This window comes from Nuphar pumila, chromosome 12, assembly GCF_984573655.1.
Source record: "Nuphar pumila chromosome 12, dmNupPumi1.hap1.1, whole genome shotgun sequence".
In the NCBI taxonomy this organism is placed as follows: Eukaryota; Viridiplantae; Streptophyta; class Magnoliopsida; order Nymphaeales; family Nymphaeaceae; genus Nuphar; species Nuphar pumila.
The window spans coordinates 17859993-17886959 of record NC_143260.1 but is presented as its reverse complement, the minus strand read 5'-3'; the positions used below and the strand labels follow the sequence as shown (position 1 = coordinate 17886959).

Here is a 26967-nt window from a genome sequence, read left to right as displayed (position 1 = left end):
ATGACGGAGAAAGGAAGAGAACAAGGAAGAATCGATTGGGAACGAGAAAGAGGGAGAAGAGGCCTGTGTTTTGTTAAGAGGGAAAAACGTCCCCTATGGCTGAAAAGATATTATTTATACTAAAAATTAGGTTAGAAAAGTGTTTTCTAAAAATGCCTGATTAATTTTTGAAATTTTCAAAACATTGCCTCTAGAAAAATGTGTTTTCAAGAAAATACAATTCTAAACGATTAAAATTAATTACTACACTCCTAATCTAATTAGACTACACATTAAAAAATTTTAAACCTACTAAAACTCTGAAAAACACATGAAAGAGCTTGAAATATGCGATTTTTCTTTTATTTTTAATTTCAAAGTAGTTTCTCAAAAACATTAATAAGAATGAGTTTTTAATATAATTTTTTGACAAATCATGCATAATAGGCCCATTATGGTTTTGCGTTTGGACCCTTTTAAGGCCCCTTTATAGCCTTTATGGGTGGTTTGGAGGCTGGGGCCTATATAAACCCCAACCCTCTCTCATTTTTTTCATCCCTCAATTCTCTCTCCTCTCCTCCCTCTCTCTCTCTTTCGTAGTGCTTTTAAGATCCATTTTTTTGTTGCAGTTCAGATCTATATATAAGATCCATACCTAATTATAGTTATGATCTATACCTATGATATATAACCGATTACAGTTCAAATATATATCCACTTATAGTCTAGATCCATACCCATATATGAACCCAAGATCTATACTTAATTCAAGCTTGGATCATCCTATCCTAGTCAAGAGGTTGTTCAAGGTGGTTCGTGTCAAGGTTATCGGTCTCACTCAATGTAGGGCATGAACCCATTTTCATGAGTAGGCAAAAGCTCGGTTATATTCTGGGAGTATAGTTGCACAAGTACCCATTGCATCGAGGACTTGATCATAAGTGAGGCAACTACCACTTGAAAGATAGCATGTGTATACGCGCACCTCCAAGCACACTTAAGCACACTTGGTTCAAACTCAGTGCCTGACCCACTAAGTGAAGCATATTTTCCAACAGTCCCTGCATTATAAAGTGCACAAATTGCCCTTGTATGTTGCCCCAAATGGGGTTGACATAATGCGGTTGGGCCTTGGCTATCAGACCGCTGCTCAAAGTTTGAATCTTAGAGGTGTCACATCCTTGCATATGCTGATGCCCAGAATAGGCCCTAGAGGCAAGGGTCCTAGCTAAGGAGTTTTCTCCCCGAGAGTCTATCTATGTTCTACCTAGTACCAAATTGTGGGTTTCTCCATGTAACTAAACAAAAAAAAAACCCTGTATGTTGTCATTTCATTATGGTGTGCTTGAGACAAACTCATGCTGGCTCATTTATAAAAAAAAGAACAAGTTTCTAAATTAAAAATAATAGGATTTAGACCTTAGACTTATCGAGCCAAGCTCAAGCTGACTCGTACAAAATAATACATTGTTTCAAGGCTATAAGTTGGATTTGAAGTCTTGCTTGCAAGCTAAACACTTCAAAACTTTATGATATAAAATAATATTACTAGTTAATGAGCCTATACGAGTTGAGCCAAGCTGAATTACTATAGTTTCTGTTGGGCTTGCTGAGCCCTATTTCACGAGTTTGAATGAGCCCTTCATGAGTAGAACAAGAGCAGTTTTTCCCGACATGAAAGACTAGTTATACCACACAACACTTGCTTTAATTAAGTTTCCATGTTGGTATATTTTGAAAGTCATCCAATTAACGACAATATCACATATATAATAGATATAATAAAAATGAGCACTGTCAATTTATAGACATGGATGTTTCTTTTTGGGAAAACAATTAGTCATGCAAAGTTGCAAATTGAAAAATTGTCTACACTAGTTATACCACACAACACTTGCTTTAAGTAAATTTCCATGTTGGTATATGAGCACTGTCAATTTATAGACATGGATGTTTCTTTTTGGGAAAGCAATTAGTCATGCAAAGTTGCAAATTGAAAAATTGTCTACACTGGTTATACCACCAGTAAATTTCCATGTTGGTATATTTTGAAACTTATCCAATTAACGACAGTATCAAATATATAATAGATATAATAAAAATGAGCACTGTCAATTTATAGACATGGATGCTTCTTTTTGGGAAAGCAATTAGGCATGCAAAGTTGCAAATTGAAAAATTGTCTAAACTACTATGCAAACATGGCATTGTTCATAATGGACTCTTGGTGCTTTCCACTCCACTTTTCTCATAGCTCCATGACTAGGCTATTTGGGCTGGGCTTGTTAAGGGTGAACCCCTACTTGTGCTCAGCTCATGAACTCATCACACGCTTAGCGTGAGCCACACTTTCTTTCTTTATATCTATGCACTCGTTTTGCCCCTCATTCTGCCCTTTTAGGCTCCTTAAAAGTTTGTAGTTTTTGGTATTTTTTCTCACATCTAACACCATAGATGTGATCTATAGGTTTGGGAACCAACTTTTGGATCACCAGAATCTGACCAGTATACAGGTTTTTCCAGTAATCTAAAATCAATGGTTATGAAGGCATCACATTTTTTTTGGCTCATAAAAATACATTTTTTGTTGAAAAAACATGATCTAAGAGTCAATTCCCACTAAATCAAGCATGCTAAACACATCTGATGGTTCAGATCTATCATAAAACACTTCAAACTATGGGGGCCTAACGGGGCAGAACGAGAAAAGAGCGCCTAATATGTTCAGTTCTCTCTCTCTCTCTCTCTCTCTCTCCATACATATATATAAGTAAAGATACTACAATATATATATACATATAATACATGCATATACATATATTAATACCTGTCTAAGATATAATATGTACAAATATATATAATATATGTATATAATATATAGTATGTAATAATGAAACTGCGGCTGAGTTGAGCCAAATACCCCTTGTTCATGCTCGGCTCATATATGCTTTACAAGCTGGTTGTGGTTTGGCTTGCCAAGCTCACTTTGAGTCTGAACGAGTTCTCATCAATTTATGATCAACTAATGAAGAATGACATAGTTCAGACACATAAGGTGTAGATGCCAGAAATCCAGGCATCAAGAATCGGATGTATTCACTAGCCGTGAACACACGGTATTTCACACGATACAAGTTGTCAAAGTGCTCGAGCAACATTCTTGAACTCACTCAAGCATGACTGAAGTATCTTCAGCCTCTTCTGAAGCATCTCCCTTTCACTCCTGAGCATATCAACAGCTCCTGGTGCCACAAACATGTCCATGAACTTCTCATCATTCACAGCAAACAAATCCAACCCCAATGCCACCACCAATCGATCTCCGCTGCCAACAGAATAAAAGAAAATTTAGAGACAAATACATTATTAGAATAAAGGGCTTATCCATTTGACTATGTCACGTGGATACTTTATTTGACTTCCATTCCATGTCTCCATATATACAAGTCACAGTGGAAACTTCATAAATATGGCCGTATCCATTTGACATAACTTAAAGTACAGCTAAGCTTAATAAAATCCTGGGAGAACTTTCTCTTGTTCTCTTGTATAAAAAGATAGATTGTTGGTTCAAGTCACCAAACTGGGTCGAGCTGCTGAGCTTGCTTGGTCTAGCTCAAGTTGGATTAAAGTGTCATCTACAAAAGGGTTAGACGGTTTGGTGCCTTAACCAACCTAATGACATAAGTGTTCAAACCTCAGCTCAAGTTGGATTAAAGTGTCATCTACAAAAGGGTTAGACGGTTTGGTGCCTTAACCAACCTAATGTCATCAGTGTTCAAACCTCAAAACTATTCAAACTGTTTAGAGGCCAAGAGTCCAAAGCTCACCATGGAGTTAAGAATCCAGAATTCAGGGTTGACGGCACGCTTCTCTCAATAAGAACTTCTCTGATTCTGGCAAAATGCTGAGATGCAACAGCACAGACCTCAGAGTACGCTGAGCCTGATCTGGAAGCATTATCATTTCTCTCGCCAAACAGGTTTCCATTTTGTTGGTGAAGATCCAAACCATTGTTTCTGGGCATGATTCTCATGTGCCGTTTTCTCATTCCGATTTCACCATGGTTACCATGATCTTTTTTCTTACCTGCAACCATTGCATCACTGGGTTGGTCAGGAGATGGTGTCTCAGGAATAGTCGTTTGATTCTCTCTTAGAGCTTCCTTTTCTGCTGCTTTTCCTGGGGTGTTCTGATGATAAACATGGCCTTTTGGAGGCACATTCTCCTGCTCATCCATCACACTGTCTTCAGCAATCGTGCCTGATAGGTCCACACAGGCAGCAAGAGAGGAGCTAAAGTTGAATCTGTGAATTGAAGTTGCACCACCAAAACCTGCAGATCCAAATGAATCATCGTAGTAGCATATGTGAGAGTATGGGCTGGTAACTGAATCTAGGTGGTGTCGAACTAGTTGCTTGCATTGCTGTGCCAAGTCATGAATGAACTGACTGTATGAATGCCGCAGTGCAGCATGAAAACCAACATATGCATCCATGCTTCCTTTCCATCTTTCATCTGTCCATAGAAGACATCAAAATATGACTAAGTTGCTGAAATGAAAAACTACAAGTAATTTATTGTTTTCAAGTGTCATCAATCTCGATAGCCCCAAGGGGTTTAGTGTAGTGAAAGGGGGCCTTGGCCACTAGACAGGTGGTCACGGTTCCATTCCCATGGGTGTCAGCCCCTTGCATATAAGAAGGGAGAAAGGGCATTATGTCCCTTGTTAATGCCGAAGCAAGGTGACTCCATGGGGGCAAGGGGTGTGCCACAGGTTTACACCGGCAGGAAAGCGACCATAAGTATGGAAGGCATAGTCAGTGCGACTAGGTCTCTGATCCCGGGGTAGTTTCCCCGTTCCTCATGGAAAAAAATGTCATCAATCTCGATAACTACGCTGAAAGGAAAAGATGGCTTGTATCCTTATTTTACCGACTTTGAAGATGCACAATAAAACACATACAAACTTCAAGTCTAGAAACATGTATATCATCCAATTATGTTTATCATGAGAATCGTTTAGTTTACAATCAGATACGAGTTTTACAGCATCGAATGACATCCATCAAAGAGAGCCATGAGAGAAAGAAAATAGTACAAGGATGAACATACAATCAGAAATAGTTTGTGAACCAGCACTTCCAAAATTCTTAAATGCAAAGTACGAATCGCCAGAAACTAATGGCAAACCATAATGAAAAATAATATTTAAAGAATGTGCTTAATTAAGCCTCTCAATCACCTATGTGAACCATTCAGATTGCATTTTCGCTGGGCTTTCTTTTATGCGTACTAGTCTACTAGATTACTTTGTTTTATTGAATATTTAGTAGGGTTCACACTTATCACATCTTGCCCACCAGATCATTAATGAAATATAATTTATAATTACAAAAATTCAAGGCTTTCTTCATGCACAAAAAACACAAAATTAAGAAGACTCCATTTTGCTCTAGAAAATACAGAACCCACTGAAGTCTCTATTAGAAAAGAAAGAGCAAAAATGAAAAAAAAGAGGGAGAACTCTGATTTACAATAAATCAAACAAACTAGTGACAAATTGATATACAGGCTCAAACAACCTTGATACTAAAGTCACCCTGTTTCATTGAAGCATTGGTTTGCATCATGCAATGGAAAAGGATAAAACAGAAACAGAAATTACTTTTTCCATCTCAGATGCATAGAATAATTATTGGAGATGGAGGCAAATAAATAAACAAGCAAAAAATGAAAAAGAGGAAAGAATGCTTATACATTCCCAATGGAAAAAAAACACTTGAAAAATTGATTAACACATGCTGCTTTTTATACCCTAGAAATCGATCATTGATCCAACTTGAGTACCTCTACGGGATAGACCTCAACACAAAACTGAAGAGTAATGATAGCAGGTGATTGAGTTTAATTGTTCCTCGTATAAAATTATTGACTCTAGAGAAAAGTTAATATGGAGAAGACAAAATTATTTAAAGAATAAATAGAACTGGAAGCACCCATTGTTTCAAAGAGAGGAGGATGAGTTATATTTCATTTGATAGTCAGAGGTGAATTGAAAGATGATAGTAAATCAGGCATCCCATACACTGAAAAAAGGTAAAGAAAAGGTTGTTTCCTTAATTATGCTGATATATAACAATGATGTTTTTGGCATGCATTTCATCATGTCTATATCTTCATTTTGGTTGCAACATTGATGCAATTTTGAAAACCAAGATCATGGAAAATCTAGCCGAAGCTTCGCTTCTTCTATGAATTTCTAAAGTTATCTATGGAAAACTGTGAATAACTGGAAATTAAAGAGAAAATTTGAACTTAATTGATTTCAATATCCAACTAAACTCTGATTGAACCCTAGATCTCTCATCTATTTATTATTGGTAAACCTAACTTCTAATTTCATAAACTCTAAAAAAGAGTTTAAAAAAAGTCTAAACAAATCTAAAATAAAAAAACTGGATCCAAATGGATCCCTTGGACCCGGATTGCACCCTGTTGTGCTCTTGCATCATTCTCCCTAGGTTGGAGAAGACTCGCCTTTGACTATGCCCTTGTTTGCAGGTTACAAACACACAATATGAAACCAAATCTCCGTAGCACAAGCATAATGTTGTTGTGCAAGATCTACACCAAAATGAGTAAAGACACCAGAAACAAGCTTTTCAAACCAACTATAGACATCTTTTCTACACTGATGTTGATATCAATTGAATGGATCCTGAGGAAGTGGATGAGACATAGTATGGATCCACTCTGAAGGAACCTCATCTCTAGCTAGCTATGGAAGTCCATACTAATCCGATCAGGGCAAGTCTATAGTTAGGAGTAGGCTTGGGTTATGCAAGATGGATATATAGCATGACTTGAAAGGATTCACTACATGTTGAAATCTAATTGGGTTTGGCTATTAGAATAATGGGTAGGATATAAGAGGGTTCACTTTGGATTGGGTATAACTAATTTTGGTTTAGAACCAATTCAAGTTTATATGGAGAGTAACAAACTTCAACATAGGTTTTGATAGATCCAAGTAAATTGGATTTGGACCCAGTAAGAAATTTTGCATTCAAATCTATTTTAACTGTATCTAGGTTTGGGGACTCAACTAGTTCAAGGGAAAGTTTCAAAGCAAGCTCTCTCAAACTAGATTCTAACTGGATCTATTTGATTCGGTTTGGGTGGCCTTAGGAACAGGGATGAGTTTATCAATAAAACTATACTGCATTAGCTTTGTCTTGTTGTCTCATGTCACAAGTGAGTTAGGCTCTTGATCTTTATAAATGTTAAACAAATTGGACCACCTTCTTAGGGATGAGCTAAGAAGTTTAATAACTGCAAGGACAAGCTTGCCATATTCTGGAACATGGTATAAATTGAAGTAGTTCTCCATCACCTTGGTCTAATAAAAGAAGTTGACTGCAAATTGACATAGAATGTTGGAAGGTCCATCTTATCATCATTATAATCATGAAGTGGATAATCTCTTTGCATATTTTGGACTTTGTAGAAGTGGATCATTGTCTTATACTATGTTACATAAGTGCAGGTGCATACGCAGATATGTATATATATGTACACGTGTATGTGTGTATTTATGTATTTATATATATAATATAGATAAAACTGAACTTGGTTAGGGTTAACTGAATCTACTTTTGGACATATATGGACCTCAGTGTGGTTGACTTCACCTGACAACCTGACACAAAGGAAGCTGTCTCCAAGTGTCACAGCCACATGGGTGAGGGTGCGACGTGGGTGTGGTGCCCTGTTAGAATAGTTCGTGTTACATAGGTCTTATACTTGCCTTGAAGAAGCTTGTTAAATGGTTTGATTATGGGTTTGATTCACAATTGGATATGAATCATGAGTTGGCTTAAACAAGAAATTGGGTTTGGGTAAGATCCAGTTGATTTAAGTAGGTTTTTGAGAGTTATACTTGGTTGGTTCTAGGTCAGATTAGTGGATACGGGTCTAAAACAGGGTGTATATGAAGGTTCAAACCAGTTTTTGCTCTCTAAATTGGTTCTCAACTCTACGACAATGAGAAGGATAAAGGGCAATGATATTAGGGCAGTAGTATCAATTGATGGTATAGTAGGGAACGATGATCTGACGGTTGATGAGGGTTCTGCCAGTCAAACTTGGTTAGCGACAGATCGCCGATTAGGTTTTGGTCAGCAACAAACTAGTAAAGAGGAGCAGGAAGCATACGCTGGTCTTGCCAGCCAGACTTAGCTGTCAGCCAGTTGGTTGATAGAGAAGAGGGGGAGAGGGAAGAAAAAGGTAAAGAGGCAGGAGGAGCTTCAACAAACACTAGTTGGCAGCTAGTCGCCAGTCAAGTGTTGGTAGCTGGAAGACACCCCCACCACTCACGACAGATATGGGTGTTGAAACTAAGAGGCAGAGCACAAGCAGGCTGGGATTTAGGGAGACCCATTGGCCAAGGCATACCCTAGGCTGGCAGTAGATCACCAGCTAGGTAGGTATAGGTTGAGTGAACACCCTAAACTTGGTGGGTGGAGTGCAGTTGGAATATGGAAGTTGTTGGGTGGATGGCATAGAGCACAATGTCCACTGGATTTACCATGAACATGGACTTGCTACATGAATTACTGGTGGCCACCATGGTCTGATGCTTTGGATGCATGAGCGGGCACACGACGACACTTGTCACCAGCCAAGCTCATTGCTGATATGAGAAAACCTCTGATAACTTTATGTCCTGATCGCTTGATGCCGCTCTGTAGTTGTGCTTCATGTTCTCGATTAGGACTATCGCTCGTACGAATCAAGACAACGAACTTGTTCTAGTACCAATTAATGCAATCTAAAAAACTACCCAAAACAATGATTTACTATGAATTTTTAAAATTACCTACGAAAACTAGAAATAACTAAAATTAAATAAATAACAGGAAAAACTGAAAATTAATTGATTTTAATATCCAACTGAACACTAGATATTTCATGGCGACCGATTGGGCCATAGATATTTCATGGCGACCGTTAAGGGACCAGGATTTGCTGAAGCAGCAGGCATCGGGCCATAGAACCCATAAAAAAGAGATGGTTGTGACGATATCTTGTGCAGCTACGGCTCAGTTCATTGATTAGGGAGGTTCTGGTAAGGTCGGGACCGTGGTCGTCCTTATCCGGTTTGCCGGCCGATAAGATCTCTGATATTATAGATGAGAATTTCTTACTTTTGATAAATCTAACTTCTAATTTTGATAAGCTCTAAAAAAAATAACTTCCTAATTCTAATTGACCTCTAATTTAGAAAATGGATGTCAAATGGATCTAGTATCTAATATAAAATAAAAAAAAAATCCAAAAAATCCAAACAAAAAAACTGAATGGAAATGGATCCCTTAGACCCATACTGTGCCCTGCTCTGCTCCTGCATAAAAAATACAATGTTCTTTTGGTGATATCTCGGTGACATTGTCACTAAGCTCCTTATTTGAGAAAGGAATGACAACAATAAGCAAGTCACAATCAATATATGGGATAGGTTTTATTGTTTCCCACAAAATTCAGGAAAGAACTGGCCTCGTAGATTTCCTGTACAATAAGATCAAGGAACTATTTACATATGACATTTCTTTAATAGAAGTTGGGCAACAAACAAAGAAATAACTAATAATTGCATAAGTTTGCAGAGGAAAACATGCCTTTAGATCAACATAAAGTTAACAAATTACAGATAAGATAAAAACAAGCATGCGACAAACTGTGGATCAAGGAGATAGACTATGATGAATGATGAAATTCAAGCAGTCATGGTACTTTTGAAGCACAAAATCTGAACACAAATTAACAAGGAAACACCTTTACAAATTTTACCATCTAATGATTCATTGTTCCGATTACGCTCAGCAGCAAGATCGAAAAGATTCCTTAAGACAAAAGCAAGGCGATCACATGCGGTGTCTAAAAGAGGAGCCAACCATGACCGAGCTGCTGTGCGAGCTATCTCTGCTGCTGCACCTAAAACACCCCCACCCCCACCTCTACCAGCATGGGCAAGCAAAATGTTAGCAACCTGTTGCACCAAAAACACAATATTAATAATATGAAGCATAATCATCCCATAACAAGCATGGCAAGCAATTGAACATTTTAACACTGGTTCAAAAGTATTCCCAATGAGAGAACTTACCTTCTCCCTTGACACTGTTGGGCATTCTATAGAATAGGTAGCACATCGAAACTCATGCATTACCCGCTTGAATGCTGCTCCACCATAAAGTTTGAGAACAAAATTTGGTGGCTTTACTTCTTCAACCACCCCAGGCCAGCTTCCGAGGCCACTCCCAAGCCGTTCTTCATCTGTTGTCTTTCCCCATTCCTCTGGAGCAGGATCAGCTGCTCCATCAATCAGTGCCCACTGTGTTAAATCAAGAAATGGCAAAAGAGTGAGAGCTTTTCTGCACAAAGTTTCTGATAAGAAAAATGAAGGAAAAACGCGTACCACATGTCTGCTAATAGAAGCAGCATGTAACATTGCCAATCTCCGGAGAGAAGCAACATCAGAAGTAGCTTGTAACTTAGTATCAGCTCGAGATAGCTCAGTTGCAACTTCAGCGCAGCGTTGTTCCAGCAAGGCAAGAGTTGCAGGAGCAGCCTCTTTGTATCTCTTCTGAAGCTCAGACTCCAAAAAATTTCTTAGACATCCAAAACCAATAAAAGGTCCATACTTTTCTTCATCAAATCCTCCATTAATGCTTTTGCTAAGGTGATGAACAATTTCTGAGTCAACCTGGGAGATCTGCTTGCGAAATTCTTCATTTGAAATAGTACCTCTGTCCTTTGGCAAAGCTACAAAAAAGGGTCGCGTACTGTCACCAAGGTAACCACTTGCACTCAAATATCGATCAACTTCCCATCGATCACTGAATTCCTGTTTGAGTCCATTTTATTCTCATTAACAATGATGAACCAAAGACTTTCACTTGAATCACATACTGTAAATTCCATAGAATTTCCATCATTTTGGTGCTTTTTGATATCGAGTTGCATTAAATTGAAATGAGTTTGACTTGCAATACCTTCAGTCTATTGTCAAACTTGGAAACAACAACTATTGTACGGCGAAGAGTGGGATCGACGCTGCGAACAGCATCTAGCCACAGTGAAGAACACCATTCAACACTGCTCTGTTGGAGGAACAAGAGTAGGCGGTGTGGAGGGCCTGCTAATGCTTTAACCATTGACAAAATCTCCTCAGGCGTGCTATCTGGCTCACCTTTCTTAGCCTTCAAGAGTTCAATTGAGATTTACAGTCAAAACAAAGAAAGATTGGACAAAATGAAAGAGAAAAGACTTCAAGCAATATCATTTGCCATATATAAATCACCTTCAGAACAAATCCAGGTGTGTCAATAATGGTGAGATTGGGGCAATGTGCATATTCTGCTCTCATCACGATGGGCTTTGCAGAAACAGAAGTTCTAGTCTTTTTCAATTGTGCATCTGTCCTGGATTTGATAACCTCTGCAATGGCAGAAGATGAAACAATTGGACTTCCATAATCATCAGAATCCTCTTCCTGCAGGGTTTCAAACCCCTATTAGTGCATTTGTGATTAATGAGATAAAATAATAACAATCTTAGTAAGGGCAAATGTATTGGAACTGCAACAATAGATAAGGCACTAACCAATTAGAAGCATCAATTGGGCCACGATTCTACAATGTAATTACAAAAAAAAGAAAATAACAGCATGGAGAAAGAAAGGAAGTGTTCCAGCGTGAAAATTGAACACCCAACAAAATGCACTAAAGAAAATCACAGTCTAGCATCTAGATCAAGTAAATGCTTAAATGGATAAATCAATGAAGGAACAGGGACACCGATAAGAACTGCAAATGAAACAATACAGTTTAGCATAAGATAGCACATAAGTGAGTATAACACTAAACCATATATCCCTACAGCTACAGTTAATTCATAAAGTATAGAGAGTTAAGAAAGAAAAGGAGATCAAAATCAGGAACGTCTCTATATTAGCTTAAACTCAGTTTTAATCACCAAGGCTGAGGATGAAATCTAAATATCACAAACATTCTCCAAATTAAATTCAAACAAGGCAATTCATGAGGAGAGTTTAATAGCTGAAACAGAAAGTTCATTATTTCACCCCCAACAGAGCCAATCTTTTTGGTATAACTAAAACCCTAAATTACAATATGGAAATTTATATGAAATGAATGATGAACACTAAACCCGATTTCCAAATGCCCTCAAAGGACAATAATCCCCAAACAAACAAACCACAAATAGCCCACCAAAAGAAAAGGTAAACCATAGCCACAGGAAAACCTAAAACCCTAAATCATCACATTTCCAAAAGGAAAAGAATCCAATATTACTGGAAATTCACAAAAACAAAAGCCCCCAAAATCTTAAAACTCCCCTTCATTTGAAATGCTGAAAGAAATCATAATCTTTAAAAGAAGTGATTTCATTAATCCCCAAAAATACCTTTCATGATAGTGGGGGAAAAAAACTTTAAAACCCCAGAAAACTACAATTCCCATGATCATGAAAAGAAAACCCTAAAACCAAATCTTGGAAAGCAACTCACTAGTTCCAGACAAACGGAGACAGAAAACCCTAAAAACAGATGTCCACGGAGACAAACCTGGAAGCGGCACCTCGGCTCCAGTGCAGACGGGTCGTGAACCATCTGAAGAATCAGCGGCCTACGGGTTCCTATCTCCACCTCCCGGACGTTGAATTTGAACCCCAGAAGTGCTTCAAGAAGGGAACTCTTCCCATCGGATTGACCGCCTAGGGCGACGATCTCCGGGATTGGAAGCTTCTCGCCGAACGCCACGGCGGCAGCCTGCAACCGATTGTAGGCCTCGAATCTGAACCTGAAGGAATCGGTGGTGGATGGTGGCTCCATCGGCTTGGCTTGGGAGTCTTGGTACGAGGGTTGTAGCCTTCTAGATTTCTGGTTTGGGGTCTTGGTGGGTGTGATCAGAGGGCTGTTGATTGCCATGAACCTCTCTCTCTAACAAGAGAGGGAGAGGAAAGACGCAAGATGGTGGGATCTCTCTCTCTCTCTCTCTAGCAACCCAACGGAATAGAATGGAGCAAAACAGACAGCAGTATTTGAAATTCAAAAAGGCTAGCCGTTGAGATCCTCATTGAGGTGCGCAGAATTAAGCAGAAAAGTGTGGCCTGGGGGCAAGGGATCATAAACTCACAGAGTTTGTAAAAGGTACGGCAGGCAAAGCCAGCGCGGTTAGCCACTCTTCCTGCGGTGGTTTCGGGGTGTACTTATAAAAAAAGTCCCGAGGGTTTGGGTTTGGTATCGAGGTGATCTCAGATCCAAAACCAAAGTCAAAACTAGTATCTTGGCTTGGATAATTATTATTAGAAAATTTTACAAAAAGCTACGCAACTTATCTGCTACTTACAAAAGGCATCCTAATGTGGATTATTGCATATAATTGTATACTTTATTGAGTGCAGTTCAAATACCCGCCTGAGATATAAAACGGCGTTATTGTCTTTTTTAACAAGACAATTCATCCTATGTCACATGACATTCTTTTGATACAGAAATCAGCATTAAGGGCGTTTTAGCCACTTTGTTACTAAAAAAAGGTTTCTAATTTTTTTTAGGACGATGCGTGTTTTTAAAATATAAAGTATAAAAGTAGGAGGTTAATTGTAAAAATAAAATGTTAGCTGGTTTTGTTTGTAAATAGTGAATAAGATGCACGGTCTTATTTAATTTACTCTTAGAAATAAGTTTAATTCGAGCTGGAGTTAAAATTGGATTTAACAAACACCATTTCACTTTGGATAAGACTCCGAGGTTTGTCTGATGAACCGTAGAATTCTGATTTTTTCGGAGGAGTTGCAAATTACCTCAATGGATCTCTATGTGAATGTTCACACTCGCAATACGGGACACATTTTTTGCCAAAATTCGCATTTAGGTCCCTTTAAACTTTACCCCCACACTTTCATCTATGAAGGTCGGGTGCAATGCTGTTCTTATTGCGAATTTACCTTTCATTCTACAGCAGTTTGTAGATCTCGACCCTCTTTTTCACATTCAACTGCATCTACAATTGATGAATGGAACAATGTCAAAGTATCAAAATATCTTATTCGTAACACAGGCACTACCTCAGCTAAGTGCTCCTACTATGGACAATTCAAGCTCTCTGTCTCAACCTGTTTTTAATGCCCAAGAACAACATCCTAGCCAAGTTAAGACTCGTATTTTCAGATCAGCTACAGCTAGTTCGATGTCCACCGCCTCACAAGTTCCGGTGAAGGTTCAATTTCCGGCCAACTCCCCGGTTGTGCCTCATCAGGACATCAAGAACTGCGTGGCCAGGTGCCTCATCTCTCAGCCCTTAGTAGGGATGGCAGTGGACTGGGGAAAATGGGCCCCCCGCCCCACCCTGCCCTGTTTTGACCGGGGATGGAGGACATGAAACGAGAATGGACCAGGGATGGAGGTTAAAATCAAAACTCGTGCAGGGATGGAGGTGGGAATGAACTTACTCTTGCCCCGCCTCGTCCCTTATCTACATTAAGAAAATTACTATTATACCCTTATATATATTCTTAACCCTAACATAAAACCCTTTCTCAAATACCTCCTCTCTTCTTCCTCTCCTTCCTCTAACGAGATGTGCGAGCTCTCATTTCTCTCATCTCCTTCTTCTCTTTCCTCTAATGACAGAAGGCGGTAGCAGTGGAAGGACTGGAAAAATGGAGCCTTGTCCCATCTTGCCTCGTTTGGATCGGGGATAGGGGACATGAATGAACTGAGGATGGAGGTTAAAATCAAAACCCGTGCGGGGAAGAAGGTAGGGATGGAGGGCAAATTTTTGAAACGGGCCGGGGGTGAAGACCTTGTCCCCTACCTCTGCCCGGTCCACTGCCATCCCTAGCCCTCATACGGCTCCTTTGACTTTGCTGCCTAAATCCAACTGGGAGGTCCAAGAGAATCAAGAGATGAATCTCAGAGCCTCAACTGGTTTTAAATTTCTGACCAATCATGACAAAACAACAAAGCAATTTCCTACATCATCTCATACGTCAGATGTCCCACTGTCTGTTTCTCCTGCAACAACTAACAAAGGAAACATCCAAGTAGCTTCTGTTGACCTCAAGGTAGAAACCATTACTAAGTTGGTGTCTAGTAAAAATATCTGTAACCGGCCACTTTAGTACTCGATGGGCCCTCATATTGTTGACTCATTAGAACCTAACTCCTAACCATAGAAAAGGTGATCACAACAAATTAACAAGATATTAGCTTTTGTTGTGCCTCCAAACCTTCTTCAGTTGGGTGAATTTTTCCCTAAAGCATTGGATAATCAAGGGAGGCCTTCTGAAGATCAAAAAGGATTGCAAGATCCATGAAAGTCATTTCATGGAATATATGTGGCTTGGCACAATCGGCCACTCAATGTGATTTGAGGCATTTGCTTGATTTCCGAAAACCGATAATTATCTTTCTTATTGATGGTCAATTGAGCCCCCCTTCATAGGATCAGTTTAAGAAAAGGTTTCGTAAATATGAACTCTGCTATAGTCTGCTTGATTATAATGGTGTTAACAAGGTCTTATGCTTATGGGACAGTCAACAAGTTGACATCATTTCCTTTACTGCTTCCATCTTTTCGATAAATATTAATTTTCTTCAGCTTTCAGACAACATTCATTTTAATTCCTATGGAATTTACCTTGATAATGATGTCTATCGACGAAGAGTATCTTATGCAGAACTAATTTGATCTCTTTCAGTTGCCCCTAACCCGAGCATCCTCATTGGAGATTGCACCACAAGATAAGAGTGGACGTAATCCTCCTCTGTTTGTCGTGATTATATGGACTTCATCAGGGACGCAAATTTAATGGAGATTAGTGGATCAAATGGGCATTTAACTTGGACAAACAACCATTCAGGGGGGTCAAATGTTCAATGTAAATTGGATTGGTGTTTTGTTACTCTTCTTTGGTTTGGTAGTCTTGGAGCTTTTCCATCCTTGAAAATTTAGCCAAGATCATCTTCTGATCACAACCCTCGTATTTTTGTCTCTAATGCTCCTTATGGTTCGAGATGCAAACCATTCAAGTTTTTTAAAATATGGCTGCTATAAGATTCATGCAGACGAATAGACAAATAGTTGAGTTGAGTTGGAATGCTTGATCTCGAGGATGCTATATTGGAAGAGTTTTGTTTAAATTGAATGTAGTAAGAACTAACCACAAATTATGGAATCAGGAGTTTTTTTGGAATAGTAGCAGACATGATCAGTCAATATCAAGCATAATTGGAGAGCTTGCAACCTTTGCTTGAGGCTGGAGACTATAATGCAATTGCAAATAAAATCTTAATAAGAGTGTCTCTTAAATCTGCTCTGAGGGTGACTCCAATACTTCATATTTTCATGCTTCGGTCTGCCAGTGGCAACGTAGGAATAACATCTCTTCTATTGATTTTGAGGGAGCTGTCCTTACTGAATTTAAGACTATTCAGTCTACTGGAAAACCTTTCTTTTCCAATTTGCTCTTCAAGGTTGATAGTACTGACAACATGTTCCATGTTTCATATAAAGAGAACGAAAACCTTCTTGGACCTGTTACAGATGAGGAGATTTGTCATGCAGTGTTTGCCTAAGATGGTGATAAAGCATCAGGGTTAGATGGCTTTCTTGGGTGTTTTTATCAAAACTTTTGTGATATCATTCGAGCTGATGTTACTCGTGCCATAAAGGACATTTTCTAGAAAGGTAAGCTTGTTCATCGAGTTAATGGTACACATATTGTTCTTATCCCTAAATCCAATAATCCATAATCTTTTGCTGACTATCAACCTATTTCATGATACAATTTTCTTTACAAAATTGCATCAAAGATTATGGTTGTTAGGATCATGTTATTCTCTCATGCATCATATCTCATAATCAAGGATTTTTTTTTTGAGGTCGTATTGTCCAAGAAAGTATTCTGCTAGCTCATGATCTAATTGACTCCCTTTTTACTTATAAGATCTCCTCAGTTTGTCTCAAAATTGATCTTTCTAAAGACTATGACCGAGTGGACTACGATTTCCTTAAAAAGGGTCTTCTTTTTCTAGGTTTCCATGAATCATGGGTCAATCTGATCATGTTAATGGTCTCTTCGACCTCTTTTGTTGTCGATTAATGGTTCACCCGGGATTTGGTTTCATAGCTCTCGTAGATTATGTCATGGTGACCAAATTTTCCCTTATTTATTTGTCATTGTGATGGAGCTACTACATCGACATATTCTTGCAGCAATTAATAAGGGAGATCTACTTATTCCTAAGTTTTCTCATTGTTCGACTCATATTTTGCTCTCTATTTCTTGCGGATATTGCCTTGTTTGTGTGCAAAGTTCATGAGAGATCAATATTGACTTTATGCGATATCTTTCGGGAATTCAAAATTGTGGCATAGATGCAAGTAAACATTTTCAAATCTCAATTCATTCTGATCAATATTTTGGATAGTGAAGTTGTTCATTTGAATGGTGCACTTGATGGACTCTCGGAACCTTATCAATTCACTATCTTGGTCTCCCACTATTCTATGGCAATCTTTCTTGTGAACTTTGTCAAGATATTATTGCTAAGGTAGATAGTAAATTGGTTGGTTGGAAATCTTATTATCTTACATCGGGTGAGTATGTTTGACAGGGCATGTTCGCTCTAGCCTACCCTTACACTAGATCCTAACATTTAAGATACCAACTCAGGTTTTAAGGGAATTAGAGAGGATGTAATTGAATAATTGAAGTTTAAGCATGCACGTTAAGAGAATTAACTAATTAAGAAATGATGCAAATGTTGGTTCTCTTGTAGCTTACAATAAGAGAGTAAGCAGGTACACTAGGCTTTGTGGAGGTTATATTAAGCACAAAGTGTTCCTTTTCCCAGCCACGGAGATAGAAAATTGCTACCACCGATGTCGCGGGGTAGTAGTGAGAATGTTTCAGCTGAAATGAAATTATGATATATCAGATTGAGAGTGTCGAGGTTTCTCTTTTGCTGGGATCATCTCTGACCCAGAGCCAAAGAAGATGTGCAATGCTAGGATAATAAGAGACAAATTGATTGAATATACCCTCCCTAGTCATGCCTCTAATATGAATATTGTCTATGTTGTACCCATAGAGTATTATAAAAGAGAAACGAAAGTGCATTGTGCATGTAATGAAGCATCACATGCATCCTCTAAAAAATATATATAAATAAAAGAATTATAAGGTACTCATAGCTATGGTGGTTATTTTGCTTGCAATGGTAAGTTATGCATAAATTAAATGATTATGCATAAATGAGATTGTTGCATATGATTTTAAGTTATTGTGTGACAAGCATTTGTTTGTACACTGATAATTGTTTATTCATTTTATATGTATGAAAATAATGTTGCTTTATGTATGCTTTGTCATTGTATTCCTACAGGGGATGTGGATATTGACCTCCTAAAAAAATTTAGGTAATTAATAATTTGCTGGAGCGATGGCGGGAAGCTGAGTCAGCATCAAAGAGCCAATCATTTTTCCTTCTTGAAAACTGGATTTTGAACACTCGTTAGTTTGTTTTGAGAATTTATTATTGTTTAATTATGTGTTTTGCAATACTCTATTTATGAGAAGTGAATGTTTATGAATGAGAAATGTTCTTTGCATTAAAATTCAGTCCTAGTGTATTTGATTGATTGGTAACCCACCTAAGGTTTTTGCTGATGATTGAATTTTTTTTCTTACGTATTTTTTGAGTTAAAAATCTTGGGGCGTTACAGTTTGGTATTAGAGCATAAAGAAAATATTGGCTCTTGACATGTCCAACAGATGTTGGGCAAGTGAGTTATAGTTCTGTTAATTGTTGAAATTGTGATGGTTGGTATTGTAAATGTTTGAATTTGTGCAAATAGGAACTTTGATGAAGTAATAAGGACATCATATGGGTTTAGTGTCCAATGATATAGAACTTACACATTTTTAATTAGATGACCAAACAACAACCTCAGGGTTGGGCTTCTCAGAGAGACTTCCTGTTGAAAGCTCTCAATACTTTGACCCAAACATGTCAAAACCTTGCCAATAATGGGGCCAATGATAATGGAAATTACAATAATCACAATAAAAAAAACAATGGAGGGAATAAGGGACCGAGCTACATGCATCTTATAGAAATGGATCCCCTATCCTTCACAACAAAAAAGGACCTAAATGCTACAAAAGAGTGAGTTTGTATGATCAGAAAGATCTTTGAGATACTGGAGGTCCCTAAGGATAACAAGGTTATGTTTGACACCTACCACTTAAAGAGAGACACCAAGAGTTGGTGGGAGACTTTGGAGAAATATTGTCCACACACCTAGTCGCCTACACTACAAATGAGACCCATGCCAAGAAGTACATCTAGGGGCTACGAGATGGGCTGAGGACTAAAGTTCTCACTAGTCAACCTCAGAACCTTAACCAGGACATCGAGATGGTTATTGTGCTTTAGGTGGAGAAAAACATAATTAATTGATTAAGTTGTAATTTAATCTCCTGTAGTTCAAAGTTAATATTTACTTGTTGTGCAATGCTAGGATAATAAGAGACAAATTGATTGAATATACCCTCCCTAGTCATGCCTCTAATATGAATATTGTCTATGTTGTACCCATAGAGTATTATAAAAGAGAAACGAAAGTGCATTGTGCATGTAATGAAGCATCACATGCATCCTCTAAAAAATATATATAAATAAAAGAATTATAAGGTACTCATAGCTATGGTGGTTATTTTGCTTGCAATGGTAAGTTATGCATAAATTAAATGATTATGCATAAATGAGATTGTTGCATATGATTTTAAGTTATTGTGTGACAAGCATTTGTTTGTACACTGATAATTGTTTATTCATTTTATATGTATGAAAATAATGTTGCTTTATGTATGCTTTGTCATTGTATTCCTACAGGGGATGTGGATATTGACCTCCTAAAAAAATTTAGGTAATTAATAATTTGCTGGAGCGATGGCGGGAAGCTGAGTCAGCATCAAAGAGCCAATCATTTTTCCTTCTTGAAAACTGGATTTTGAACACTCGTTAGTTTGTTTTGAGAATTTATTATTGTTTAATTATGTGTTTTGCAATACTCTATTTATGAGAAGTGAATGTTTATGAATGAGAAATGTTCTTTGCATTAAAATTCAGTCCTAGTGTATTTGATTGATTGGTAACCCACCTAAGGTTTTTGCTGATGATTGAATTTTTTTTCTTACGTATTTTTTGAGTTAAAAATCTTGGGGCGTTACAGTTTGGTATTAGAGCATAAAGAAAATATTGGCTCTTGACATGTCCAACAGATGTTGGGCAAGTGAGTTATAGTTCTGTTAATTGTTGAAATTGTGATGGTTGGTATTGTAAATGTTTGAATTTGTGCAAATAGGAACTTTGATGAAGTAATAAGGACATCATATGGGTTTAGTGTCCAATGATATAGAACTTACACATTTTTAATTAGATGACCAAACAACAACCTCAGGGTTGGGCTTCTCAGAGAGACTTCCTGTTGAAAGCTCTCAATACTTTGACCCAAACATGTCAAAACCTTGCCAATAATGGGGCCAATGATAATGGAAATTACAATAATCACAATAAAAAAAACAATGGAGGGAATAAGGGACCGAGCTACATGCATCTTATAGAAATGGATCCCCTATCCTTCACAACAAAAAAGGACCTAAATGCTACAAAAGAGTGAGTTTGTATGATCAGAAAGATCTTTGAGATACTGGAGGTCCCTAAGGATAACAAGGTTATGTTTGACACCTACCACTTAAAGAGAGACACCAAGAGTTGGTGGGAGACTTTGGAGAAATATTGTCCACACACCTAGTCGCCTACACTACAAATGAGACCCATGCCAAGAAGTACATCTAGGGGCTACGAGATGGGCTGAGGACTAAAGTTCTCACTAGTCAACCTCAGAACCTTAACCAGGACATCGAGATGGTTATTGTGCTTTAGGTGGAGAAAAACATAATTAATTGATTAAGTTGTAATTTAATCTCCTGTAGTTCAAAGTTAATATTTACTTGTTGCAGGAGGACTACAAGTCTTACAAAAAGGCTCAAACTAGTAGGTTCCAAAAGACTGGAGGCAAAAAGAAGAAACCTTAGAGTTCCACTACAGGCCAGAGTAGATGACCATCAACCAAGAAGGCACGGGTGCAACAAGGTGGCAACACTCGACAACAACCGCATACAGATTCTTGCCCAAAGTGTAAGTGGCACCACAAGGGATAATGCTACTAGGACACTGGAGCATGCCTATACTATAGTGAGATGAGACACTTCATTAGAAAATACCCTAAGAAGTTGGCACAAAATGGGTAGAACATCACATCTGGAGGCTAGCAACAACCTCACCAATGACAACACCAGGGACAAAAGAGAGCAAGCAGACACATCTATGTGACTACTGCAGAGAGCAAGCGGACACATCTATGTGACTACTGCAGAAGAGCTGAAGAAAGATGCCAATGTCATAAAAGGTGCCATTACTATTGACAAGTTTGATGCTAAGGTGTTGTTTGATACGGGTGTAACACACTCTTTTATTTCTACACGATTTTTTAGTCTGTTAGACTTGTCACCTGTTATTATGGGATACATATTAAAAATTGTCATACCATCGAGTGATTGAATCATTACTCAAAACTATTTACCCGAGGTAGAAGTCATTATTGTGGGGTATAACCTTTCTACCAACCTAATTTTGTTAGACATAATTAGGTACAATGTAAATTTGAGAATGGAGTGGCTATACGAGCACTACACTTGTATGGATTGCCACAAGAGAAAGATACATTTTATTCGTCCTGATATAACCTATCCTAAAATACGAAGACAGTAAGTTAGTAAAGAAGGGAATGATAATTTCATCACTTAAGGCTTAACATTACATTGAGAAGGGGTGTGAGGCCTTTTTGGTCAGTGTTTTCTAGGTGAAACCCAACACTACTCCTATGAAAGACATAGACTTGGTGAGAAAATTTATGGATATATTTTCTCATGACTTACTTAGACTACCCCCCTATGCGGGAGATTGATTTTATGATAGAGTTGGTGCCTGATACAACCCCAATCTCTAGGCACCTTATCGGATGGAACCTGTAGAGCTAAAAGAATTGAAGAAAGAAGTTCAAAAACTTATGAATAAAGGATTTATTCAACCCAGTGTATCACCATGGGAAGCACCTATATTCTTTGTCAAGAAGAAGGATGGATCAATGCATTTGTGCATTGGCTTGTCAGGTGACTATTAAAAATAAGTATTTTCTTTCACGTATAGATGATTTATTTGATCAACTTCGAGATGCAAAGGTCTTCTGAAAGATAGATCTTAGATCAAATTACCATCAATTAAAGATTAAAAATTTAATATATTAAAGACAATGTTCAAAATACGTTATGGCCAGTATGAATTTTTGGTGATGCCATTTGAGCTAACCAATGCTCCAGTAGTATTCATGGATTTAATGAACATGATATTTCAATCATTCCTGAATCTGTTTGTTATACTATTCATTGATGATATTCTGTTCTATTCAGAGAGTTACGAAGATCATAAAGACCATCTACGGATTATTCTGGAGACACTTAGAAAGCCTAAGTTGTATGCCAATTTTTTTAAGTGTGAATTTTGGTTAGAGCGGGTTATGTTTTTGGGATATGTGATCTCAATGGATTGAGTATCCATGAATCCTACTAAGGTAATTATTTTACTGATACATTTGAGAAATTAATATTGAAATTCTTAATTTAACTTTTATATGTAGATTTTTATAAATGAATTTTGGATATCTTGATAGGTATAAGTAGTTTTGGATTAGAAGTAATTGAAAAATGTCTCAGACATTCATAGTTTCTTAGGACTTGTCAGATATTATAATTTATTTAGGATTTCTCTAAGATAACAACTCTTATGACTAAATTGCTTCACAAAGAAATCAAATTTGAATGGACTCAACAATGCGAAGAAAGCTTCCAAGAATTAAAAAAAAAAACTTACTTCAGCCCCAGTGATTACACTTCCATCAGGCCATAAAGGATTTATTGTATATAGTGATGCTTCGAGAATAGACCTAGGATGTGTTCTAATGCAGCACAATAAGGTGATCACATATACATCTCGTCAGTTAAAAGTGCACGAGCGTAATTACCCTACTCATAATCTGAAGCTAGCAGCAGTAGTATTCACTTTCAAGATATGGCGACACTATCTGTACAAAGAGCAGTTTGAGATATTCTCTAACCACGAGAGCTTAAAGTATATTTTCTCTCAGAAGGGTCTAAATATGAGACAATAAAGGTGGTTAGAATTTTTGAAAGATTATGATTTCTCTATATCTTACCCCTGAGAAAAGCTAATGTTATTGCAGATGACTTGAGCAGAAAGGCAGAGAGCTTATATTGTGTTGTAAGCAGCGAGTGAAATCTTCTGAAGGATTTTATTGCATGAAAACCATTTGACTTCAATTCTGGCAGAATTGAGATAGCTAGCATGACTATTCAGACAAATATCATGGATTAGATCATAGCTCAACAGAAGGATCATCCGGGTTTTTCTAAGATGATAGCAGTTTGCCAACAAGAGAAAGTGGCTTTGCACTTAGAAGAAGATGACATCATATGGTTTGGTTAAAGATTATGGGTACTTAAAGATCCATAATTGAGAAATGAATTGCTTGATGATGCCTACATGTTATCATCGCAAAATTTTTCCCCTCCCTTGCGAGAAAGAAATGAATTTTGTGAGTCAAACTCGACCAAAATTTTGAAAATGATTTTGAAAATTTACTCGCCTCCGTTTTTAAAATTTGCGGGAAAATTCCGTGGAATGGGATCCGCCTGTCGGTACGAGGTTCAACCGTTCCTGGCGCCTTTACCAGGGGTAATTGAACCAAGGATCAATTACGTGCTTTAATTTGACTCAAATAGCTAAATTATGCTTTATTTTTACTAGAATGCACAAAGAATCAGGCTTGTGCTATGAAATTTTTAAAAAATGCAAGTTTGAGAAACTATGATGTTTGCTTTGGAAAATTGAAATGCATTTGGAAAATGATTGGAAAAGTGCTTGAAATTGGATTTTTTGGGAAAATCATTGAATTTCATTGGAAATCAGAAATTTGCATTGAAAAGTGATTTCTCAGGAAAACTTGAAAATCTGAGAAAATTGGTTTTGAGATTGGAAACTTGGAATTGCTTTTATAAGAAAATGGATTTGAGAATCTTGAGAAAATCTAAAAATTTATTGGAAAATGACTTTTGAAATGGAAAATAAATTCTCAGAAAAACTGGAAAATATGAGAAAATCGATTTCTGAAAACTTGGGATTTTGAAATTTAAGAATTTGAAAACATAGGAAAATCTTGATTTGAACTTGGAAAATGCTTTGAAATGTCATTTGAAAACTTAGGATTTTGAGAAAATCAGATCCTGAGAAAGACTTGGAAATTCTTGAGAAAATTGAATTTTCTGAAATTGAAATTGGAAAATGAGTTTGAAAATAATGCAATTTGAATGATATGAATGAATGAATATGAATTTGAAAAGGGAATTTCATTGAGGAATTGAGAAATCCTTTTGAAACTTTGAGAAATGCAGTGCATTTTTGAAGTTAGCCTAAGAGTGTAGGCTGAATGTGGCTGATATAAAGATCATAAATCTTGGTTTTCTTCGTATTCTGACTATGGCCATAAATACGAATCCCACCGAGTTTATAAACTCCATAAGAGCTTGTGCACGTGCCATTCGTGTAAACCATAGTGAATTTGAAATAATGTGCATGAATCATACATCACATATTGAAATTTGCATAAATTAAACTATATGCAATGCAACCCTATTCTAAGCAGAAAAGTAACTCTTATTCCAAATTATTACATTTGAGGTTACATTGAATTGAAATAAAAAATAAAATCTAAGTCTTCTTCTTGAATGTTCCTGCAAAACTAGAAAACAAAGTTAGCACAAAAATGTAGGTTTTTCTGAATTTATCCAAAAATATGGAAAATTATCGGATATTATTCAGATATAAACCCAGAATCATACCCCCTTTGATATAAACATGAAAAATAATGAATAAATTTTGAAAATAAACTTGAAAATTCGAAATTGGGGTCAAAATGACCAAAATACCCCTGATGACCTTGAAATCAGGGTTTTATGAAAGATTTTTTTTTTAAATTTTTGAATTTTGAAAAACAAATGAAATAAATCAAACATGATATGATAAAATATGATGATATACATGAAATTTTGGAGAATTAGAAATTGAAATTTCGAAATTTAGGTCAAAATGACCAAAATACCCCTGATAACAAGACTATGGCCTTGAAACCAGGGTTTTCTGAAATAAATTTTGCAAAATTGAAAAATATGAAATGCAAATGAGATTAAAATTAACCCTAATATGATTCTACATGCTCATGTACATGATAAAAACCCTAAAATGGCAAAAATATCATAAAATATCAAATTTAACTTGATTTTCGCCTGATTTTCGCTTCTGAATTTAAAGATAAACTAACACATGGAGCAAATGAACTTGGAATTAAACCAAATTTGGCATGGACACCTAAAATAACCCTAGAAACATAATGGAGCTCAAAAATCTATTTTTTTGTATTTTTAAATATGGAAATTCAAATAAAAACCCTAAATTTTGTGATTTTTGCCTAAAATGTTGATTCTAAAGGAGATTTAGGATATCCAATTTCCATAAAAATTTCCCAAATTTCATGGGGTGACCGAGGACAGTAATTAAAGGATTTTTGATTTTTACACTTTCTGGTTTTGACCTATGGTCGGAGCTGTACCACTCCGGCAAGTCGGATCGGAATCCGGCGACTCTAGTAAATGAAGGAAACAGACAGGTTTCGGTAGAAAATATGGGAAAAATGGAATACGGATGGGAAAATGGCTGAAATTGTGGGAAAATTTCCCTGACAAATAGAGGAATATTTGATCTTTTTACAGAATTGGGATTCGGGTTACGGTTTGGAAAAGGGCATGCTGTTATCAGAGACCTAAATCTCTGGAATTTCTGGACATTGGAATCTGTTAGACAGAAAGATAAAGTCCGGGAAAAATAATGAAACAGATCCAAAAATTCCCAAATTTTGGGAAATTGCAGAACATTATGTTAGAAAAAACTTTCATGTTGAAAGTTTTTGCAGACAGGCTATAGATTTGGCGTACTTGATGCATTAGGGTCTGTCTATACCCTGACACAGGAAAATCAAAATTTTCCCAGGGGTCTGGGAAATCCGATTTTTGACAGAGGTCAAAACTTATTGGAAAAAGCTCAAAATTTCCAGATCATTAGTAGATTCAATCTTAAATCCACTGTGATTTTTGGAGAGAAATCCAAATCTCCCACAAGGGTGGTGTCGGAGGTTCTTTTCTGCTAAAGCAGAAATTGGAAATTCGGGAGGGTTCAAAAACCCGATCCAGTGTTTTATTTTTTTTATGGGGTTATAAAACCCGAATGAACCTGAGTTTTTTTACTGGGAATCACAAACACATAGATGCATCTACCAAAAAAATATTCAAGATTTATTGACAAGAATTTAAGCATGAAGTAATGAATGGACTAGACATATGACTGAAATTTATAAGATTGATAAAGAAATCTAAATAAACTAGCCTAAGTATGCAAAATGAAATCAACTACCATGCTCATAACATAAAACTTATTAAAAAATGATAAAAATTTATCATAGGGTGGTAGAAAAACTGTTTAATGTATGCTATTAGTGAGAGGGGATCCGATCCATAGATTGGATGAATCCTATTCTCTCATATAGCAAAAACATGGAATGTATAGAAAAGTAAACAACCATATAACCATTTTTTTTTCCGTTTGATAAGATAGAGAGATCTTACCTTGAGGGTTACTTG

At 37.0% G+C, this 26967-nt stretch overlaps 1 protein-coding gene across 1 annotated transcript; it reads right to left on the bottom strand.

Moving 5' to 3' along the window:
- Positions 1–2967: 2967 nt before the first annotated feature.
- LOC149820176 (dynamin-related protein 5A-like) lies at positions 2968–13248 on the bottom strand. The gene is made up of 8 exons (XM_089982997.1): positions 12632–13248; positions 11345–11536; positions 11037–11243; positions 10460–10888; positions 10148–10375; positions 9832–10030; positions 3810–4497; positions 2968–3304 (listed from the first exon to the last, which is right to left on the bottom strand). The coding sequence occupies exons 1-8, from the start codon at positions 12992–12994 to the stop codon at positions 3118–3120; spliced, it is 2493 nt and encodes an 830-aa protein (XP_089839123.1). The 5' UTR covers positions 12995–13248; the 3' UTR covers positions 2968–3117.
- Positions 13249–26967: the final 13719 nt, after the last annotated feature.